The 22,506-nt window shown below is 32.7% G+C and overlaps 1 protein-coding gene across 7 annotated transcripts in view; it reads left to right on the forward strand.

The window, feature by feature from the left end:
• RALGAPA1 (Ral GTPase activating protein catalytic subunit alpha 1) overlaps window positions 1-22,506 on the forward strand; it is a 212,513-nt gene that overhangs the window by 105,115 nt on the left and 84,892 nt on the right. For all 7 annotated transcript variants that reach the window (XM_079119319.1, XM_079119316.1, XM_079119315.1 and 4 more), the window contains 6 exons: window positions 1,251-1,379; window positions 3,892-4,017; window positions 10,043-10,101; window positions 14,188-14,296; window positions 16,474-16,584; window positions 21,256-21,324. In XM_079119319.1, coding sequence (XP_078975445.1) covers window positions 1,251-1,379; window positions 3,892-4,017; window positions 10,043-10,101; window positions 14,188-14,296; window positions 16,474-16,584; window positions 21,256-21,324 — 603 coding nt within the window. The remainder of the gene's footprint in view (window positions 1-1,250; window positions 1,380-3,891; window positions 4,018-10,042; window positions 10,102-14,187; window positions 14,297-16,473; window positions 16,585-21,255; window positions 21,325-22,506) is intronic.

Below are 22,506 nucleotides of genomic sequence, written 5' to 3' on the forward strand. Positions count from 1 at the left end.
TTTAAGATCTAGAATTAAAACTAACCCTTGTATATAATAGTTTTATATAGAGTTTGCTTCCATTTTAAGATCCTATTTGTTCTTGAAATATGGTTGAAAACAAGCTATTTGGGTGGTTAGGGGGTTGATTTCAGTGCTCCTCCAACTTTAACGTTATACCAACTAGTTAAATTTTGAAAAGGTTAAACCATTTTTTGCTTAAATTGACAATATCTTTCTGTGATATCCCATCATACCTATTACTAGACATTTTGTAATTGATAATTGATACTTGAAACATATGAATTTGTTCTCCTTGTCATGTAGCAGTCAGAGTTGTTTTTTTACACTCACATTACCAGTTATATTGACATGGTTACAATTATATTGACTTGGCAATTGTATCAGTTACAATCATTAAAATAGTCATAAATATAATTAGAACATTACTTCAGGAGTCTTGATATTGACTGTAAAACTAAAATTGGCTGTAAAACTAAAAAGTATAGAAGATTGCAAGTCAAAGTAATTAAATATTTTTATCCTTATGTGATTGAAACTTGACTAGCAGGTAATGGAGAGAGTACTGAATTAATATTAAAAGATGGTAATTCTGTCTCTTTCTGAATAATGAAACATTTCCATCATTAAGATAGTCAGTTTCTAACCCTATGAACATGTCTTAAATCAAATGACACTATCAGTTACTAGAAAGAGAGAAAGAACTTTTGTTTAAAATAAGTTAAATTGAGTAATATAACCAAATACACTGCATCCTCATGGTAAATTCCAAAGACATAGTGAATAAACAAACAAGAATATTCCCTTTACATGTACCCAGTTCTAGATTTCCAAGGCTGGACATCTATCATTTAAGGACTCTTTATAAAAAAGAGAATCTCTTCAGTTGCCACTTAGCAGGTCATGTGAGTTCAGAGAGGCAGGTTATCACTTTGAAACAAATAGGTAGTAGGAGATGCTACTCTGCAATTCACTTTTATAATGTGTGGGCCTTATATTTTTAACCCACTGAAGTAATGAGCCTTCTCTGTTCTCTAATATGGAAAAAAATGTTACAGACTATATCAGTTAAAACAAATATGCTGTAAGTTTCTGTATTTTGGGGGAGAATTCAAATTAGTCTCCAATTAGTCATCCCATGTATAATTATTCCCTTTTTTATTTCACATTATTTGTTTAAGGATATTGATTAGCTGATGCCCAAGATTACATATGTGATATTCTTTTTCCCTTTCTTTCCTTATTCTAAGGATATTGTCAATACAATCATCAAGCACTGCTCACCTCAGTTTTTTTCACTTGGTTTGCCTGGTGCCACAATGCTTATTATGGATTTTATTGTAGCTGCTGGTAGAGTGGCTTCTTCAGCTTTTCTTAATGTAAGTTTTTATTCCTTCATAATATAACAAGCTTTTGTTAACCAGGACTCGACTAATAGAACCACAAAGGAAGAGCTATTGTGGATAAAACGTAACAAGCTGATGTTGAGAAAAGTTTATAGTTTTAATTGGGTTATATTGCTTCTTGTTGTTAAAAAATGTAAGTAAGAAATGTTGAAGTGTAAGAAATCACTATAGTTAGCTGATGACTGAAGAGCTATAAAAATGGTTTATATCTGATAAGCAGAACAGGATTTAAAGTTAAGAAAATCTTCAGATCCTTGAAACTGGAAGTATAGTCTGCACATCAGAAACATTATGCATGATCTAGGTATTTAATAGAAATGCAGATTTTCAGACCTTATCCCAGGCCTGCTCAATTAGAATCTGCTTTTTGGCAGGTAGGCAATACTGGGGAACCATACATGCTAGGCAAGTTGTCTACCACTGAGCTGCACCCCAGTCCTTTTTATCTTATTTTGAGATGGGGTTTTGATAAGTTAGTTGCCCAGGCTGGCTTCAAATTTGTAATCTTCCTGCTTTAGCCTCCTTAGCAGCTGGAATTACATATGTGCCACATGCCTAGCAAAATCTACATTTTAATTAGATCATAAATGATTGACATAATCATTGATTAAAGACTGAGAAGTACTGCTTTAGACTACATTTTGGAAAGTCTTAAATGCCACAGATCAGGTTATGATGCTATTTTAGCTTGAGAGTTAAATATTTTAAAGTGGAAAGAGAAATATTGAACCTGTCCCTTGCGAATGTTAAACAAATATCTTAATCTAAAAGTAGATTAAATGGAAGGCAAACTAGAGATGGTAAACAAGTTACAAGGTCATTGTGGTATTATCAGTGTATGTAGATTATTAGTCTTGGGTACTGGTGAAAGTTGATAGAACTCGGAGACTAATTTATAAACCAGTGCCATTTTTTATTAATTTTCTCTGAAAACTATTACTGTTCAATGAGCCAATTGTTCCAGCACATTTCCTTCAGCTTTTCTCAAAGTTCAATAGAATTAAACCCCAGTGTCATAAGGTATCCATTTTATGTAACTAACTTCTCTGTGCATCTAGAAGGATATTGGTTATGTAACATCTTTGGGAAAATATAGAAAATAGTCATTTTCTGTATTCTCTGCTTCAGATGATGAATATTTATTGAAGAAGGCTACATAGGAAATGGAATCTTTTTGGGAATCAAACCTGATACATCTCCACTAGAGGTTAAGGATAGTCCTTCCCTCTGGATGGTGTTGGAACTATTGAGTCCAAATCTCTTTGGATTCCCATTTTAGATCTCATTCATATCATCTTCCTTTGTTAATATTTCCCTCCTTCCTTAGGCAGATTACAAGATAATTGATTTATTTTTGCTTTTCTTAATTACAGTCACATTCTAGGTCTGCTTTCATTATATCCACAGACCCACAAATCCATTTTTCTTACCCACCCTTACAGAAAAACTCTTAGCTAATCACTTTCATTAACTAATGGTTTTTAAAATGAGTTTCATTTTTGTAGGATAACTTCTAAATTGGAAAAGTAAATGGAGCTAACCTTGCCCCCTTCATACTCTTGCCTTATATCTTTAAATCTAAAATTTTTTTTAAATCTAGAAAAGTCATTTTGTTTTGAAACCTAACATAGTAGAGCACTGCTACATTGCCTCTGTTAACAAGATTTATTAAGATGGGGAAATCTTTTTGGAAACTGGTTCTTGATTAATATGAATAGAAGTATTATATTTCTAGTTGTTCAGTGTTTTGCCTTTTATTAGGTATTGTTAAAAATGAATCTATGTGTAGATATTTAATAAATTAAGCATTAGTAGGTAGGTGTTGGTGTTTGGTAGACACGCAAGAAGGCAGAGAGGAAAAAGAAATGCTTAGGATTGAAAATTCAGAAATGACTTAATGCAGCTAAGGAAAAAAGATGAAAAGTTACTTTCATCTGCAGTCCAGGCATACATTCTAATGTTTATTTTAGTAAGTATAAGCAATGCTTTTCCCATATGCATATTATAAAAATATAAAAATTTTTTAGACTGGCATCTGTTTCATCCATATTTGTTCATCCTTAGTAACGAATACAATCTAGTGACAGTGAATCATCTGCTTATTAGAACAATATGTCACCTTGTGTAAGTTGCCTTTGAAAATAAAGTTAAATATGAAGTATTTATAGTTTCCCTTCTAATTAGGGTAAGTGTATGCTATAGCTAAGTTATATTCCTATTTATAATCTCATTAACTGTGGGTTATTTCTTCCTGTTAACTACTTTTGAGGAAATTTCTGTTATTTGTCCTTTACCTTTACTAAGAATAATAGTATTTTGTCTAGAAAGTATTCATAGAAACCTGAATCTTTCTGTGTCTCCCCTTTCCTTTTTGAATTTTGTTTTATACTCCCACTTGCCTTTATAATATAGTTGAGTAATAAAGTGTTTTTATGATAGTTTAATAACAAATATATTTAAAATTTTTTTTAAATCTGATACATAGGCACCAAGAGTAGAAGCACAAGTTCTTCTGGGATCTTTGGTTTGCTTTCCCAACTTGTATTGTGAACTGCCTGCTCTCCATCCCAATATTCCAGATGTTGCGGTGTCTCAGTTTACAGATGTGAAGGTAAGAAATCAGACACTAGTTTGTAGCATTTAAGAGATTTTATAACCATAAAATATATGCAATAAAATTTGTTTCATTTTGAAATCTACCCAGTTGTTACACAACATTAATCAGCCATATCTTCCAGAACAAAAACTGGAAGGTTCATTAGGTTTTTAGCCTTTTTATTTTTTATTTTTTGGATATGTTTAAATTGCTTTGGAACTTTTATCACATTATTGAACCTACACATATGTTTGTTTCTTAGGATTTGTTCATTCACTTACTGAGCATTTATCAAAATATCTTATGAACCAGATATGGTGCTGCTAATATAAGGCTTCTAAGACTGAGATGGCAAACTATACCTGCATATTTGACTCTTCCAGTTTCTCAGCATGTGGTATCAAACAAAATAATGGAAGATTCTGTACTGCTATATGAATACAGTACATATATGCTATATGTACTGCTATATGAGTTGGGGTAGTGATCCTATGTACCTAAAGCATTATAGGACCTGGGTAGTAGTTGATGGAATATTTCTTTTTATACTGGTAAGTGAGCACATGTATACCCCACCACTGAATTATATCCCCAACCCTTTTTATTTTTAATTTTGAGCTAGGGTCTCTCAATGTTGCCCAGGCTGGTGTTGATCTTGTAACCCTCCTGCCTCAGCCTCCCAGGTAGCCATAATTACAGGTGTGTGCTGTCACATCCTATAGCTTATTTAATATTAGCAGTGACTATATAGTTGCAAAGAGTACCTCCCCAGATCCCAAATATTAGTCCTTTAAAAACCTGTGTGCCCAGGCAGGAGCAGATGTGTTAAATACATGTTAAAAAGTTCAGATAGAAAACTGGCAAAAGGTTGTTTTGTGCCTCTGCAGAGGTCAGCCTCTGTTTGAAGGGTAAGGTGTGACATCAGCATCCTTAGTCCTCTGAACTCAGTAATTCTTTTTTTGTGTGTGTGATACTGGCAATTTAACCCTGGGTTTCCCTACTGCTGGGCTACATCCCAGCACTGCCCCCCCCGCCCCACTTTTTTAAATTTTGAAACAGGGTCTCACTAAGTTCCTGAAGTTGATCTCAAACTTGTGATCTTCCTGCTTTAGACTCCCAGGGTTGCTGGAATTACAGGCATGCACCACTGCACCTGGCTAGACTCAGTAATTTGTAAACCAAATAGAGGGGAGTGCTGTGAAAACCTCTTTTAATAAGGATAAAGAAAATCAGTGCTCTGAACCCACAGTGTGCTGTGTAGTGAGGGAATAATTCCATCACTAAGTCAAGACCTATCTCTAACTGAATGCATACATATATTATAAACTCCCAGGGACTTAGTCCTGAGAAGTTGTGCCTATCATAGTAATTCTCAGGTAGTCTCCATGTTTAACCTTAATTTGTTCTTAGAATTGGAAGAGGGGTTGAGAAGAAGATACTATAGCTCCTTGGGGGTCATGCAGGTGACTTGTTTTTTTAAATTTGCTTTCTCTGAAAGGAGTTTTTAATCCAGTTTATGTGTTGCTTGCACTTCCTTAATATCCATATTTCTCTTTATAACATTTCTCATACATGTAATTTCTTACTCAGTACCTAACTTCTGTTTTAGACAGATACCATGAGGTCTTATATACTATTGTATCCCCATGACCTAACACTTTTTGGAACATAGCATGTACTCAGAAATATAAACAAATGAACCTGACTTACACATACAATCAAATGGATCGATGCAAATTTACAAAGACACTTAATAAAAACTATATAAATTTACCTTAGCTTTTCGGGGTGTAATAGTTCAGTTTATTTTCAAAAGATCCTGAAGGCCAAGGATCTAATTTTCTTAGTTTTAAATTAGTTAGGGGTTAGCCTACCTTACTATATACCGTCTGAATTTCAGAGTGTATTTGTCTCTGTTGGGTATTATCTAGGCAGTAATGGTTGAAGTGGTTAAAAAAAAAAAAAAAAAACTGTTTTCATGGGGAAGAAAACCTACAAAGTAACCCAATTTTACTAAGTGAAAAAAGCAAAAAACCTAAGAAATATGTACTTATTCTTTGTCAGAAAATTAATATTTAAAGGGAGAGTTACATGCTGTTGTGTTTATAAATTTAACATTGTCATTAAAGTCAGCTTCTCTAGGGATACTACTCTACAGCCACATAGAATATACTATGGTATTTCTCAGTTACATGCTGTTGAAAAACCACTTCTTTCTACTTAAAATGTCATTATATAGTCCTCTTCTCTACTTGCCACCTCTCTTAGTCACCACAAAAAGAGCCTCCACCTTGCTTATATGTCAAAACTATGTTTATCCAAGACTCCTTTGTGAAGTCTTTTATGACTTCCCAGCTGAGCTGTTTGCTCATGTAGGACATTGTACATATCATGTTTGTTTATATTTTTATAATTCACCCATTTAATAATTTTTAATATAGTCACAGAATGTGCATCCATCGTCATAGTCAATATTAGAACATTTTCCTCACCCTTAAAGAAACCCCATTCTCATTAGCAGTCACTCCACTTCCTTATCTACTTCGAGTTCCTGGCAACTACAAATTTATGTTCTGTCTCTGGATTTTCCTGGATATTTGATATCACAAGATCTCGTTTTTTAATTGTTTTCAAATCTGTTTCCCTCCTTGGACTTTAACATTCTTAAGGATACTACATGTCTTAACTATCTTCTTATTTTTCAGCACCTAAGACAGGGTCTATTACACAGAAAGGGCTTGAACTTAAACTGTAGATATTTTTCAATTAATTTCCAGTCATTGGGCTAGGTGCTGAGTTTACAAAGATAAATAGAAGATTGTTCCTTTCCAAGGACCTTATATCCTCTATGACCAATAAAGGCTTATTAAGTGAATGTGTGAATTATTTTTTAAATGAGTGCCCAATTCTTGTTCATCAAATCTATTGGTGTTCTTTTCTGCTCAGCCGCTATAGTATTTGACCCTCTGGTGTCCATGTTCTTCCTAAATGTCTCCTCAACTGACTTATTTTGTACAGATCTAGCTTTATTTATTTTTTACCTAAATATCTGACTCTTAAATAGACTGTTTTTCTTTGTTAAAACATGTGCTTACTTCAGTATTCTACCCTTGTATTTCTCTTATATTTTCTCCCTCTTGAATATGTTATTCACTTATGTAATTTAAATATCTAGAACTTATCCCTAATCTCACACATTATCATAGTATACAAATTATCAAGGAAGAAGAAGCTGGTTTTTTCTTTCAGCCTTGAAACCTTTGACATTTTCACCATTGAAGATCGATTATTCTGTGTGAAAATTATGGTTATTCTTTAAACATTTTTTTCCATCTGAACGTATATACACATATACTTTGTAGTACATATGAACCTAAATAACATGTTCATCAACTCACATAGTTAGCTTTGTGTGTGTGTGTGTGGTAGGGGAGTGAGAACACTCAAGGCATAGCCTCTTAGCAGATTTCAAGTATATAATATGGTGTTAACTGTAGTCACTGTGTGGACTTTAGATCTCCAGATAATTTATACCCTTTAACTAACATTTCTCCCATCCTCCAACTCCTGACAACTACCATTGTACTCTCTGCTTTTAAGAATTCAGCATTTTAGATTCCACATGTAAGTGAGATCATGCAGTTTTTCTGTGTCTGTTATTTCACTTAGCATAACGTCCCCTAGGTTCATCTACATTGTCACAAGTGACAAGATCTCCACCTTTTAAAAGACTGAATTATTTCTCATTCCCTGTGTATATAAGACATGTTCTTTATCCATTAGTGCTTTAATGGACACTTAGTTTTTTTTTCCCATATTTTATCTATTTTGAATACCTCTACAATGAACATGGAAGGTGCAGATATCTTTTTGATATATTGATTTAATTTCCTTTTGATACATGCCCAGAAGTGGAATTCCTTTGGGTAGCATGGACATTTTAACAATACTGATTCTTCCAACCCATGAACCCAGGTTATCTTTCCATTTCTTTGTGTCTTTTTAACTTCTTTCATCAGTGTTTTGTAGTTTTCAGTGCACAGACCTTTCATGTCCTTGGTTAAATTTTGCTGTGACCAGCATGACCAAACTCTTGGGTCTGGTAAGGGGCAAAGGGGAATTGGAAAATAAAGATTCACAAACACAGATCTTGAAGATTAAACTGGGATCAGGTGGAGCCGACTCTCTGATGTAGATGCAGGTCTTAATGAGTTAGGACAGCAGTCCTTATTTATATATGTCTCATTATCAGGTTAAAGACTGTGCAACCATTATTCTTCGTATTCAGGAAAGTTACAGAAACTAGGATACCTATGTAGCTTTTCCACACTGGCAATCCACAGTTGTAAAGTGCAATGTTAGAAGCTTTGTACAGCTCTCAAGGAAGTCCATTGTTAACACAAATGGTGTGAATCTACATCGAGTATAACCATAGAAACAAAATGATGTACCCCATTTATGTACAATGAATCAAAATGCAGTGTGTAAAAAAATTCAAAAAATAAATAAATAATTTTTTTAAAAAAAGCTACTACAAGGTGGGCAGGAACCAGAGAAGCAGAGCTGGTGAAACACTGTGGTTGTCTAGCATAAGAATTCCTTTTTTCCCAAGAGCTGTGTGCCTAAGATCAAGGTTAGAACTGATAGGGCTCTTGCATAGAGCCTCCTTATGCAGGGCATTGCTACAGCAGCTGGGTATCCTGTGTCCTTGCACAGAAACATTCCCAGGAACCAGGCCATGATCTCAGTAACTGCTCTCCCATCCTCTGTCACCACTCTCAACAAAATTTATTCCTAAGTATTTTATTATTTTTATACTACTGTCAAGTGGGATAGTTTTCTCAATTTCTTTTTCAGATAATTCATTGGTAGTTAAATGTATAGAAACACAACTGATTTTTGTATGTTGATATTATATACTGCCACTCTCCTGACTTTTATTAGTTATAAATAGTTTTTAGTGGAGTCTTTGGGTTTTTTGTATATTAGATCATGTCATCTAAAAAGAAAAAAAAAATTTAATGCTTCCTTTCTAGTTTAACTACCCTTTTTGTTTTTCTTTTCTCTACTAAATTGCTCTGACTAGGACTTCCAGCTCTATGCTGAATAGAAGTGATGAGGGTGGGCATCCTTGTCTTGTTGCTTATCTTAGAGAAACATTTTCAGCTTTTTACCATTGTTGTGACATTAGCTGTGGGCTTGTTACACATGGCCTTTGTTAGGTTGAGGTATAGTCCTTCTCTACCTAATATGTTGAGTTTTTAATCATAAAAGGATGTTGTATTTTCTCAAATGCTTTTTCTCTACCTATTGAAACGATCATTTTTATCCTTCATTCTGTTAAAGTGGTATGTCACATTTATTGATTTGCATGTGTTGAAACATCCTTGTATACATGGAATATATCCTACTTGATAATAGGGTGTGATCCTTCTAATGTGCTGTTCAATTTGGTTTATTGTTACTGTGTTGAGGATTTTTGTATCTGTATTCATCAGAGATAGTGGCCTGTAATTTTTTTTTTCTCTTGTTGTACCCTTGTCTGATTTTGGCATCAGGGTAATGTGACCTTATAAAATGATTTTGGAAGTATCCTACCTGTTTAGTTTTCTTGGAAGAGTTTGAGAAGGATTCGTATTAATTCTTTAAATATTTAGTAGAATTCATCAGTGAAACCATCTGGTCATGACTTTTAAATGCTATTTCTCAAAGCTTAAAAAAGATGTTCATGCCTTCGAGGTATTAATTCTGCTTTAACTGTCTGTCTTATAGTGAGTCTTTATTATTCTTCCAATCAGGAAAAAATGTTGTTTTTGAACATATTCTTTTGTTACAAATTTCATAAATTGTTTTATTAGCTATGTGTGTAAATAATGTTGGATTCTTTATTAAAAGTATGTACATGAGAACAGATTGTTCTCTTATTTTATCTCTAATACCTGGCACAGCACCTAGCCCAGATTGGCCACCTAGTAAATATCTGTTGAATAAATGAATTAAATCTTAACTAATCGCTATTAATTATTTTCCTTTATTTTAGGAACTTATAATCAAAACTGTGTTAAGCTCAGCAAGAGATGAGCCCTCTGGTCCTGCACGGTAGGTCAGGTATTCTTAGACGTAACTTTTATTATAACTATTTTGGGTTTGGAATCTTATTTTAGAAGTTGATTGAATTTTTATAGCAGTTAAGATTGTTTCAAACACATAAAAGCCATTCTGAATTACAAGTTTAAATTACTTGAATGATTAAATACTCTTACATTTTTTTCATGATTACATCCCACTCTTCCTTCATTAAAAAATAAAAATAAAAACCTGGTAACCTTTTTCAGTTACTTAACCCTATATATGTAAAATGAGTTATTTTGATTTTATCTAAATACATTTTATATTCTCATCAGGTTATATATATCATTGTCTTCTTATGTAATACCTTGAAATAGAGAAGTAAGTAGTCAATGAGTGTTTGTTGAATTGAATTAAAACAAAATATTTTTATTGTAGAGAGTAAAATATCTAAGAACATAGTATATTTTAATATTCATATGTATTGGCCTTGAGTTTTGGGGGGTGATACTGGGGATTGAACCCAGAAGTGCTCTACAGCTGTGCTATATCTCCAGCCCTTTTAATTTGTTTTGTTTTATTTTATTATTTTGAGACAGGGTCTCACCAGGTTACTGATTGTCTTGCTAATTTGCTAAGGCTGGCCTTGAACTCCAATCCTCCTGTCTCAGCCTTCCAAGTTGCTGGGATTATTGGCATGCCCCACTGTACCCAGCTGATCATGATTTTTAATAGAATATAAGTAACAAGATTTCTACATTTTTCCTTTTTTATGTGTTACTCACTTAAAACTGACATTTTCTTTTTCATTAAATAAACCTTTCCCCAAAAAGATTGAGACTTAAATTAGGAGGTTGGCAGAAACACACTATGTTCCTTCACTTCCTTAAAATTTCAAGTTATATTTTATATTTCTTGATGCTGATTCTAATGTATGTCCTTACCTTCAACATTAATCTGTGCTCCTCTGACTTTACCTCTGTGAAGCTTCCTTTTCCAATCTTGTACTTATTTGTTAATCCAAGATTCAAAAGGTATAGCTCATGGCTTTGACTCTTTAGATTCTAATTCTAATTTAAATTTCTTTTTCTAGCAATTAAAAATAATGTAATATGAACAGTTTGGTTACATGAAACTGTTCCATTACACATTTTTCTCACTTGATAGCCAAGTTAACTAAAAACAAACTTATTTGAGCAAATTCTTTTACCCTGATCCCTTTCAAGTTTGCAAGAATTTCCCCCAATATTTGTTTCATTTAATACTCATCAAATCCTGAGAGATTGATAGAATCACCTTCTTCCAATTTTGCTACTCAGTAACTGATGCTTAATAAACTTAATACTTACTAAACCTAAAGCTAACATTTATTAAGCCCTTTCTGTGTGCTGGGTATGTTCTAAACACTTTGTATTTATTACGGCATTGAATTTCATGATAACTGAGCAATACACAGTTTTTATCTTTGGTTTTATAAATAAGGAAACTGGAGCCCAGAGAATTTAGATAACCTACTCTATCTTCCAGATAAGGCACAGCCATAATTTTTACCCTCAAGTTTGTCTTAAGAGTCCTATTAGATGCATAATTTTTGTTGATTCTTTTTAGTTATACATGACACTTCAATCCATCTTGACATAATTATTAAAACATGAAATATAACTTGTTCTAATTCATTCCCCAGTACTTCCTCTCCCCCTTCCCCAACACCCTTCTCTCTTCCCTCTACTGATCTCTCTGCCATTTACCCAGTTATTTTTTGAAATTAATGTCTTGTGAATGTACACAATTGTGAGATTCACTGTGGTATACCATATATATACCTAGAAGAGTTGTAGCAGATTCATTCCACTGTCTTTCCTTTTCCCATCCCTTCTCCCTTCCCTTCATTTTTGTCTATTCCACTGAACTTCTGTTCTGGATTTTTTTTAACCACCCCCCATGTGGATTATCTTCCACATATCAGAGAAAACATTTGACCTTTGGTTTTGGGGGATTGGCTTATTTCGCTTAGCATGATAGTCTCCACATCTATCCATTCACTGGCAAATGTCATAAAGTCATTCTTTATGACTGAGTAATACTCCATTGTGTGTGTGTGTGTGTGTGTGTGTGTGTGTGTGTGTGTGCGCGTGCGCACGTGCATGTGTTTGTGTGTACACATACTACATTTTCTTTATCCATTCATCTTTTGAAGGACACCTAGGTTGGCTTCATAGCTTAACTATTGTGAATTGTGCTGCTATAAACATTGATGTGACTGGTCACTATAGTATGCTGATTTAAATCCTTTGGATATATATCAGAGAATGGATAACTGGGTCAAATGGTTCCATTCCTATGTTTTTGAGGACTCTTCATAGTGCTCTCCAGAGTGGTTGCACCAATTTGCAGTCCCACCAACAGTGTATGAGTAGATGCATAATTTTTTTGAAATGTTTTTATTTTTTATTTGTTCTTTTTAGATATACATGACAGTAGAGTGTATTTTGACATATTATACATACATGGAGTATCATTTATTATAATTAGGATCCCATTCTTGTGGTTGTATGTGATGTGGAATTTCACTGGTTATGTATTCATATATGAACATAGAAAGTTATGTCCAATTCATTCTACTGTCTTTCCATAGATGCATAATTAATAAGTGGCAGATGAGGTTTGAACCTAGAGCTTAGGACCCATCTTCTGTCTTTTTCTTTTAAAATGTTTTGACTCTTAAGTGAAGAATGTGGACAACTAAAACATAGCTGTCAGATGTAGATCAAGGAATGATTGACATAACAGCTTGTTTTTGAGAGTGTGGAACAATCTCAGAAACTGAACTTGTTCTATACCTTTGTGTAATGGACCTCTTTTTAGAAGCTTATATTCCAAAATCTGAGCGGGAGAAAGGTCAAGCTATAATATGAATTATCTTGATTATTTTGACAATTTGGAAAATGGAGAAAACTCTCTACACACAAAAGCAAAAAACCAAACAAACAAAAAATAGAAACATCCAGTCTTACCTTTTGTTACAACAAAAATTGTTCAGTGTTTGTACTCCAGCCTCTGCCTTTAGTTAGCTGAATCCATGAGAGTTTTGCTCTACTTCAGAGTTTATTGTTGCTTTAGAATTATAGGTATTTCCTTTGCTAAACTGGAAACTGGTTATGTAGGTCTATAAATATTACCTAGAATTTATGGGTGGATAACAGTAGGGGTGAAATAAAGCAGTAGACTTTACTGTGAAGACTTTCTGGCAGTTTTAATAGTAAAAAAATTAGTAGCACTATAGCACTCTGCTCTGTGAGAAAAAACTTAAGACCTTCTGATCTGGTATGTTCAGGTAGAAAAATATTTCTACACTGAATTATTCTGAAAGCATTCTAGTGGATGTAAATTAAGAATATCATTTTAGGACATACCAAGTACATCAGAATACTGGGCTGTTGACTGTTTTTGCACTTACAACCTTTATATTCTTTGTCTAAATCCTAAACTTGAACATGCTGATAGAATTCTTCCTGATTCAGATTATCAAATTTAACTCCCTTCAAGCTGAAACTCAGCTGAAGTTGTTGCTAGACATTAGGGAACAGAACAAAAATTCTACAAGTTCTGTTTTTTGTTGCAATTCCTTTGCAAATTATATGAATTTTGTGTTCTCAAATTGTTTTTAAAAATACTCGTGGCCAGTTTTGTTCTATTTAAAAGATACAACAATAGCTTTTTTACTTCCTCCATCAGCTTCATATGTTTAAATTTGTTTTACTATTGCAAGTTATAAAATTAGACTCTTTCCTTTTGAAAGCAGGTTAAATATTTGTTTGGGCAACCTGACAGTTTTGTCATTTTATTTACATGGGTTTGTTAGAAAGATGCTATGTGTTATCCAACCAAATGGCCTAGGTAGTAGTAGTAGATTATAATAGAAAATTTATTTTAGGATTTAGGGGTTAGGCTTTTTTCCCTCTTAATCACCAACCAGTGTATAGAATAACAAATTCATTAACTCACTTACACAGTGTGTGTTCATTCTGTGTCAGTTGATTGGCGTGGTGGTAGTTTCATTTTACTGAAAGACTCCTTCACTTTTATTTGTATCATTGTTGGTTGCCTCTTTTGCAGATGTGTAGCACTTTGCAGTTTAGGTATTTGGATTTGTGAAGAACTAGTCCATGAGTCTCATCATCCTCAAATTAAAGAAGCTCTGAATGTAATTTGTGTTTCCTTAAAGGTAAAGACCACATTTTAGTGACATATTAAGACAGTATAGAATGCATGGTTATTTTTTTCTCTAAATGTTAACTTTATCTTGTGCTCTTCTGGAATAAAACATTTATAATAAATGTTTTCATTATTTTATTATTGTATTATTTCCTTGATCCTGACTAAGAATGGTTTTCTGGGCATGGTGGCACACACCTGAAATCCCAGTGACTCAGGAGGCTGAGGCAGGAGGATCACAAATTCAAAGCGAACCTCAGCAAAAGTGAGGCACTAAGCAACTCAGTGAGCCCCTCTCTCTAAATAAAATACATAATAGGGCTGGGGATGTGGTTTAGTGGTCAAGTGCCCCTAAGTTCAATCCCCAGCACCCCCCAAAAATGAATGGTATGAGAATGGTCCCAACCAGTTGTAACTTAATAGGAAAGCTTTTGCCTATTGTATGAGGCCCCAGGTTCAATCTCTGAATGGGGGGGGCGGGGCCCAGAAAAAAACACGGTGATCTCACTCTTGAATTTAGAACATTTTTGTGATGGCCTCTTTTATCTGAACTTCTTTTGTATTTGAATTTGTCCCTAAAATATATATGAATCACTCCTAAAAAGGAAACCAGTCCTTTAAAACATAAAGGATTTTTTTGGTTGTTTTTTTTTAACTAGTATTTTTGTAACTTACTCTTTTGATTTCTAACACTTCCCAAATTCTTGAACTGTTCAACTGTTGGCTTATCATTCAAGTTCCCTCTTTTGTAACCAGAATAAGATTTTTCCCACATTTTTTATTGGTGTATAATAGTTGTACATACTGATGGAATTTATTGTTACATTTTCGTACATGCAATATAACAATATAACAATATAATGTGGCCAATATCATTCCTCAGCATTTCCTCCCTCACTCCCCAGAATAAGATTTTTTTTCAGAAGTAGTACTCTAATGATTTAGAGAACCTTAATGGGTAAGTGGGTATATTTTTAATCAAAGGATTCATGATACCTTTTTTATCTTGAAATTTTTAATACAGCATGTGTTTAAAAATAAAATTTATCCCATAAATACTTTTGAATAATACTAGTATTTACCTGACATGTATTTCTGAATATATACCATGTCTTGAGGTACTTTGTTAGGCAAAGTAAAGAATAATGAAATGAAAAAAAATACTAGCTTCAAGATATAGATAGATAGATGTAGATATAACTGAAAAATTAAAGTAAATGTTAATGAAATAGGTAAAGCTAAAAGTACTATATGAATGGTGCATTTGAACTAACATTTGGAGGAAGCAGAAACATTGTCTTAGCTGTCAGAAAATTTTGGAAAAGAGGAGGTATTTGGAACTTGAAGAGTAAGTGAGATTTGAACATAGATAAGCATAAAAAGTTTGACTTTATGCCATCTATGTTAGTAAGCTTTTCATCACTGTGACAAAAATACCTGACAAGAACTACTTAGAGAGGGAAAAGCTTATTTTTAGCTCATGGTTGGAGATTTAGTCTATGGTTGGTCAACTCCATTGCTCTGGCCCAAGATAAGGCAGAACATCATGTTGGAAGAGAGTGGCAGAGGGAATCTGCTGCACTCATGGAGGCCAGTAGAGGGGTGGGGAAAGGACCACAGGGAATATTAACCCTTCTAGGGTATGCCCCCACCCCCATGACCCATCTCCTCCAGCCATGTCCCACCTACCTATAGTTACTACCCAGTGAATCCATTCAAACTAGGGTGAACCATTTAGGTTATAGCTCCAATAATCTAATCATTTCAACCTCTGAATATTCCTGCATTATATAGGTGCTTTGGAGGGACACTTCATATCCAAACCATAATGCTATTGGAAAGTCATCTGAGAATTTTAAGTACAGAGAATGCCAGGATCAAGCAGTACTTTGGAAGTGTTGTGAAGAGTACAAAGTGTATATGTCTTTGGAATGTTTTGTGATTTTTTAAAAAATTTTGCAGCCAAAGATTTATCTTCCTAATATTTTAATAAACATAAATGTATGGTAATAAAAAGAGACATGTATGAAATTTAAAAATTTTCAGTCAGCTAATGTACTGATGAATAATAGTTCATTAAGAAATTTCTTAGTAAAAGGCCAAAGATTTATAGAATCTGAAGGGAAACTAGAGTATCATGAAGACACTTTATATTAAATGATGATTTTGTTGTTGTTGTTATTGCAGTTTACTAATAAAACCGTAGCCCAGGTGGCTTGTAACATGCTTCACATGCTGGTTCATTATGTATCTAGACTTCAAATTTACCAACCTGATTCTCCCTTGAAAATTATTCAAGTAAGTAATTTCTTATTTCTTTTTTAGTATGACTTTGTGAAATATTCTTAGGTGTAGATATGAAATTATTTAATAAGTTTTAAAAATTTTACATGCTTTTTTTGTAATATCAAAGATCCTGTTTCTTTGTACTTTAGGTTAGAAATTTGTGTTCCTGGTTTTTGGTCAAAGTAAAATCATTAAAAAAGAATTCATTAGTTGTAAAATTTATAAATTTTACTCATTAATAGTAGTGAAAATTAAATGCTATGTGTAAACTTTTTATGCCATTGTCTTTGTAAGTGTATATTCTGTTTCATTTTCTTCATTTACTCTTAGGTGAGTAAAACATGCCATCCTTGCATTACTGAAATCAAAGCATTATTATTTTTTTCTTTTTCAGTCAGTCATTTATGAGATTTTTATTTTTTTCATCCTAATTCACTGTCTCCCATGTTTCCTATAACACCTAACATATTTCAGCTCTTTATTGTTCTATGACATATTACAGTTGCTTTCTCCTGTACGATCTTTTCCTACAAGTCATCATCACATTCATATGACTTTTTAAATTTTTTGTTTTTGTTGTTGTAGATGGACACAATACCTTTATTTTATTTATTTACTTTTATGTGGTACTTAGGATCAAACCCAGTGCCTTACATGTGTTAGGCAAGCACTCTGCTACTGAGCTACAGATCCAGCCCCACATTCATATGACTTTTATCATGTCACTTATCTGAAAAAAATAGAAAGAAAATCTCTGGTTTTCTTAGACTATAAAATAAAGCCCAATTTTTTAGGTATAAATTCAGGATCTCCAGGCAAGGACCCAACCTGCCTTTCCAAGATCATGTGCAGATTTTTTTGAAATACCATGTTGTCCAGGCAACTGAATCTGCTAACTATTGCTTAAACACACCCGTTACTCTCTTTCTTTTATCTGAAATGCTTTACTTCTCTTTGTCCCCTCATCTTTCCATAATTAGCTTAAATACCATCTCCTCAAAAAAAAATCCAGAATTTCCTATCTGATCTTACCAACCAGAATTTATCTTTGTATTCTTATAACATTCTTAGGAAAGATGAACACAAATATTTATTAATCACCTACCATCTACCAATCACAGTATTAGTATCTTTTTATAAATATTTCATTTAATTCTTAAAAGTTTTTTAAGGTAGATTATTCCATTCCTACCTCACTTATTTAAAATAAGGGAATTACAAATTTAGTAACTACATAATGTCACAAACTAACAGGACAGAAACAGAATTCAGAACAGGAACAGAATTCAGACCAAGTCTGTAAGAATCTGAAGTCCAAGTTTTTCTTGCTCACACATCACCAGTCTCTATAATAGCACTACTCAGAATAGGGAGTAAAACCTTTCCCTATATAAAGTATATTTAGAAGAATTACTGTATTTACTATGTCAAAGTAATAACTTATAAAAATATAACTTACAATAAACTTACAACTATATTTTTAATATGTACATTAAAAATTTGAGTGAAGCCAGATTATCATGTATAAAATTTTAAGGTCCTTAACATATTTTTTATCTTTACTATCTTATGTCCAGTGTGGCTTATATGTAGAAAATATTTAGTATATTGACTTGAAATAGTTTTATAGTTAAGAGATTTGTTTTGGGGATTAGACACCTGGATTTAACTAACCACTAGCTCTGCCAAGTACTGACTTTGTAACTGTGGACAAGTTACTAAGCACACTGAATGCTGAACACTTTATAACTGGATAAAAATTTACCTCACAGATTGCTTTAAAGGCTAAATAATCTCAAATACATGAGAGGCTGAGGAAGGAGGATTGCAAATTGAGATCAGATTTAGCAACTTTGTGAGACCCTATCTGAAATTTTTTTTAAAAAGTACTGAGGATTTAGCTCAGATAAAAAGCTAAATGAAAAATTACATGTAAAGCACTTAGCACTTTTTAGGCTTATAAATGAAATCTAAATGTTAATAAATGTTGGCTGCAGCTGTTATTATGTTACATGGGACATGATAATTGAATGTGAATGTACATGTGTGTGTCTAATAATAAAACGTTTGAAATCTTGAAACGTTTGAAAATTTTACCATTTAAGATTGATTATTCTGTGTAAAAATTATAGTTGTTCTTTAAATGCTTTTTTCAATCTGAAAGCCTCCAAATGCTTTCCCTTATTTTTTCAACTTGTATATTAGAAACATTTAATAATATATGTGTATAAATTGTTTTACTATATTTTATAATGGCCAGAGCCTGTAGATAAACATTAATAGTTATTTCTCCCCACCTATAGTTGAAGAAATAAAATCACAGAATTGTAAAGTATTTCATTAATAATTATTAATGAAATGGTTTTCCTAGTCAGAGAATTATGAGTAAAAGCCCAGTTTTATTACCAGTATGAAGCAAGTGCATCCAAAATACTAGATTCAACTGGGGAGGAAAGCCTTTTTCTGTAAAAATATATTTATTTGTTTAAATTTTTTTAAACTTGTTTAAATTTTATATTCTGGTTGAAGCATAATACTTGCACATATTCATAGGTTACAATATGATATCTTAATATTTACATACATTGTATAATGATCAAATTAAGGCTGTCAGCATATCCAGCACCTTAAACATATGTCATTTTTTGTGGTAAGAACATTGAAAATCCTCACTTTTAGCTTTGAAAAAACTGCGTAATTGTTAGCTGTTGTAACCTCCTGTCAATAGAACAACAGAATTTATTTTTCCTAACTGTAACATTATACATGTTGACCAGACTCTGTCCTTCATACACCCGTACTCTCCCCTGTCTCTTGTAACCACTGTTTTATTCTCAACTTCTATGAGATCATCTTTTTTAGATTCCACATAGAAGTTAAATCATGAGGTATTTGTCTCTATGCTTGACTTATTTCTCTTATCATAATGTCCTCCAGGTTCATCCATATTGTTAAACTGATAGGATTTCATCTTTTTATGGTTGAATAGTATTCCATTGTGTATATATACACCACATTTTCTTTACCTATTCTTCTGTTGATTCCCTAGCTTAGCTATTGTTATTAGTGCTGCAGTGAACATGGGAGTGTAGATGTCTCTTCTATATACTGATTTTGTTTCCTTTTGGAGTTATACCCAGTTAGAGGGATTGCTAGATCATATGGTAGTTCAATTTTTTAATTTTTAATACTAGAATTCCATTTTAAATACTGTTTTTCCATAATGGTTATACTAATTTGCATTCTCATAACAATGTAGAAAGGTTTTCTTTTTTCCACCTCCTCACCAACATTATCTTTGCCTTTTATAATAGCCATTCTGACTGGAGTGTGGTGGTATCCCATTGTGTATTTTTTGTTTGTTTGGTACTAGAGATTGAACCCAGTGTCCAGTGAATGCTGTACACACAATTTACCACAGAGCTGTACGCCATGCCTTATTGTGGTCTTGATTTGCAATTCTCTGATAAGTAGTTATGTTCAGCATTTTTTCATGCACTTGACCTTTCATATGCTTTCTTTGGAGGAATGTCTGTTCGGGTCTCTTGCTCATTTTTTAATTGGGTTATTTGTTTTCTTGCTCTTGAGCTTTTGGAGTTCTTAATATATGTTTAGAAAAGTTTTCTGTGTAATGCATTGAAACAGTAAGTTTTAAAATATTATATGCAATAAAAGTACAATAAAAATTTATACTAATACTTTTTAAAAAATATTTTGTTTGTAGATGGACACAATAGCTTTATTTTATTTATTTATTTATATGTGGTACTGAGGATTGAACCCAGTGCCTCACACATGCTAGGCAAGTGCTCTGCCACTGAACTATAACTGAAGCCCCTATACTAATACAATTGTAACAGGCACAAAAAAGTTGATTGAAGCCAAGCAATTTCCAGGGTTGATGATGATATTGTATAGAATTATTTTACCTCATTTTAATAATATCTTTCTTTTTTATTACTTCATATCCCCTATTTCAAGTTCATTTGTATAATATTCAGCATATAATATATGTAAATTGAAAAAGATGCAAATTATTTTTTCAAAGCATGTATTTGCTTCTGCAGGTTGAGTATCACTTACTTGAAATGCTTGTGACCAGAAGTGGTTCAAATTTCAGAGTTCTTTTGAATTTGGAATATTTGCATGGAGTTTGCCAACTGAGCATCCCTAATCCAAAAATTTGAAATGCTTCAAAAATGCATAACTTTTCAAGTGCATGTTAGAAGCTGCAGTGGTGTTGGATTTTGAAACATTTTGGATTTTAAAATTAGAAATGCTCAACAAGTATATATAGGAAGATCTAGAAAGACAAGAGTAATTTCTTGAGCTGATTGATTACAATGATTTTTGTAAAGCTTTTTGCTTATCTATATCTTCTAATTTTTTAAGCATAATTGTGTTTATGCATTGATCCACCATGAATTGAATTAGAATGAAATGATTGGTAGTTGACAGAATGTACATGTAACTTTGCTTCTGTACATGAGGATTATAAATGATAATTAAGTGTACTTGAAAAGCTTATCTATTAAAACCTTAAACCTTAAAATAATAAGGGTAATATATTTAGATAATGCATTTAGGAAAAATTTGCAGCAGTAGCTTTTATATCACTTTAGCATGTAATTATTTTTAAGAGTACCATTAACATATTTTGAACTTATTTATTTTCATGTACAGATCCTAATAGCTACTATCACCCACCTCTTGCCAAGTACAGAAGCTTCATCTTATGAAATGGACAAAAGGGTAATTTAAACTTTGATATTTAATATCTGATTATCTTGTTTAAAATACTTTTATTTTTGTTAAGTTTGCAAAAGTATATATAACTACATGATATAAATTAATTCACCTTGGTGTTCATGATAAATTATAGTGTGAAATATATCTTTCTATTATTTAAGTATAACTAAGTTATATTTTAGTTTAAATTTCAGGCCATTTGATAAAGACTTTGAATCTCAGGGTTTTAAGGAACCCTGGAGAACATTCTGTCAATCTATAATTATTTTATTGTATCCTGTCAAATTGTATTGTTATACCTGAAGATTATTAATTCTTAAGAATTCATTACCTCTGAAGAGAACCACTTGATTTTGTAAAACTATTTGTGGTGGAAAGTAAAGATATTTCTAATAAGCAAAGTATGTAAAATACATAGAAGATAGGTCACTTAGGAGAAGACATTTCCTCTGTGCACCGGTAAGTTCTACAAGATGGGATTTACTTTCATAAATTCACTATGAAGTCTTTTAATTACTTCAGATGTTGTGTTTATCAGTTCTAGAGTTTCTCTGTGGTGTCTTTAAAGTTTTCATGTCTTTTATGAAATTCTACCTTTCTTTATCAGTAGCTTACATCTTATTTTGAAGATTCTTGACATATTTGTCATAATTATTTTAAAGTCTTTGCTAAATCTTATATCTGGGTTTTCACAGAGTCTCTTTCTATTGAATGTTTTTCCTCTTGCCAGACTTCCATTTTCCTGTTGTTCAGTTAAATACTAAATGTTATATATAACATGTGGAGACTAGATTTATGCTGCCTATTGTGGTAGCTACTAAACACATGTGACTTTAAATTAAAATTGCATTAAATTAAGAATTTACATTGAAAGTTTAATCCCACATTTACGTATTTCAAATACTCAGTGACTCTATCATTGCACAAAGTTGTATTATTCAGGCTACTTAAATTCTGTTAATCTTCTCTCTAAGCTGGGCTCATTGGTGCATGCCTGTAATCCCAGCTGCTTGGGAGACTGAGGCAGGAGGATCTTAAGTTCAAAGTCAGCCTCAGCAATTTATCAAGGCCCTAAGCAACTTAGCGAGACCCTGCGTCTTAATTTTTTTTTATAAAAATATTAGGCTAGGATGTGGCTCAGTGGTTAAACACCACTGGATTCAATTCCTGCAACAACAACAACAA

The sequence above is a fragment of the Sciurus vulgaris genome (assembly GCF_902686455.1).
Source record: "Sciurus vulgaris genome assembly, chromosome: 2".
Lineage (NCBI taxonomy): Eukaryota > Metazoa > Chordata > Mammalia > Rodentia > Sciuridae > Sciurus > Sciurus vulgaris.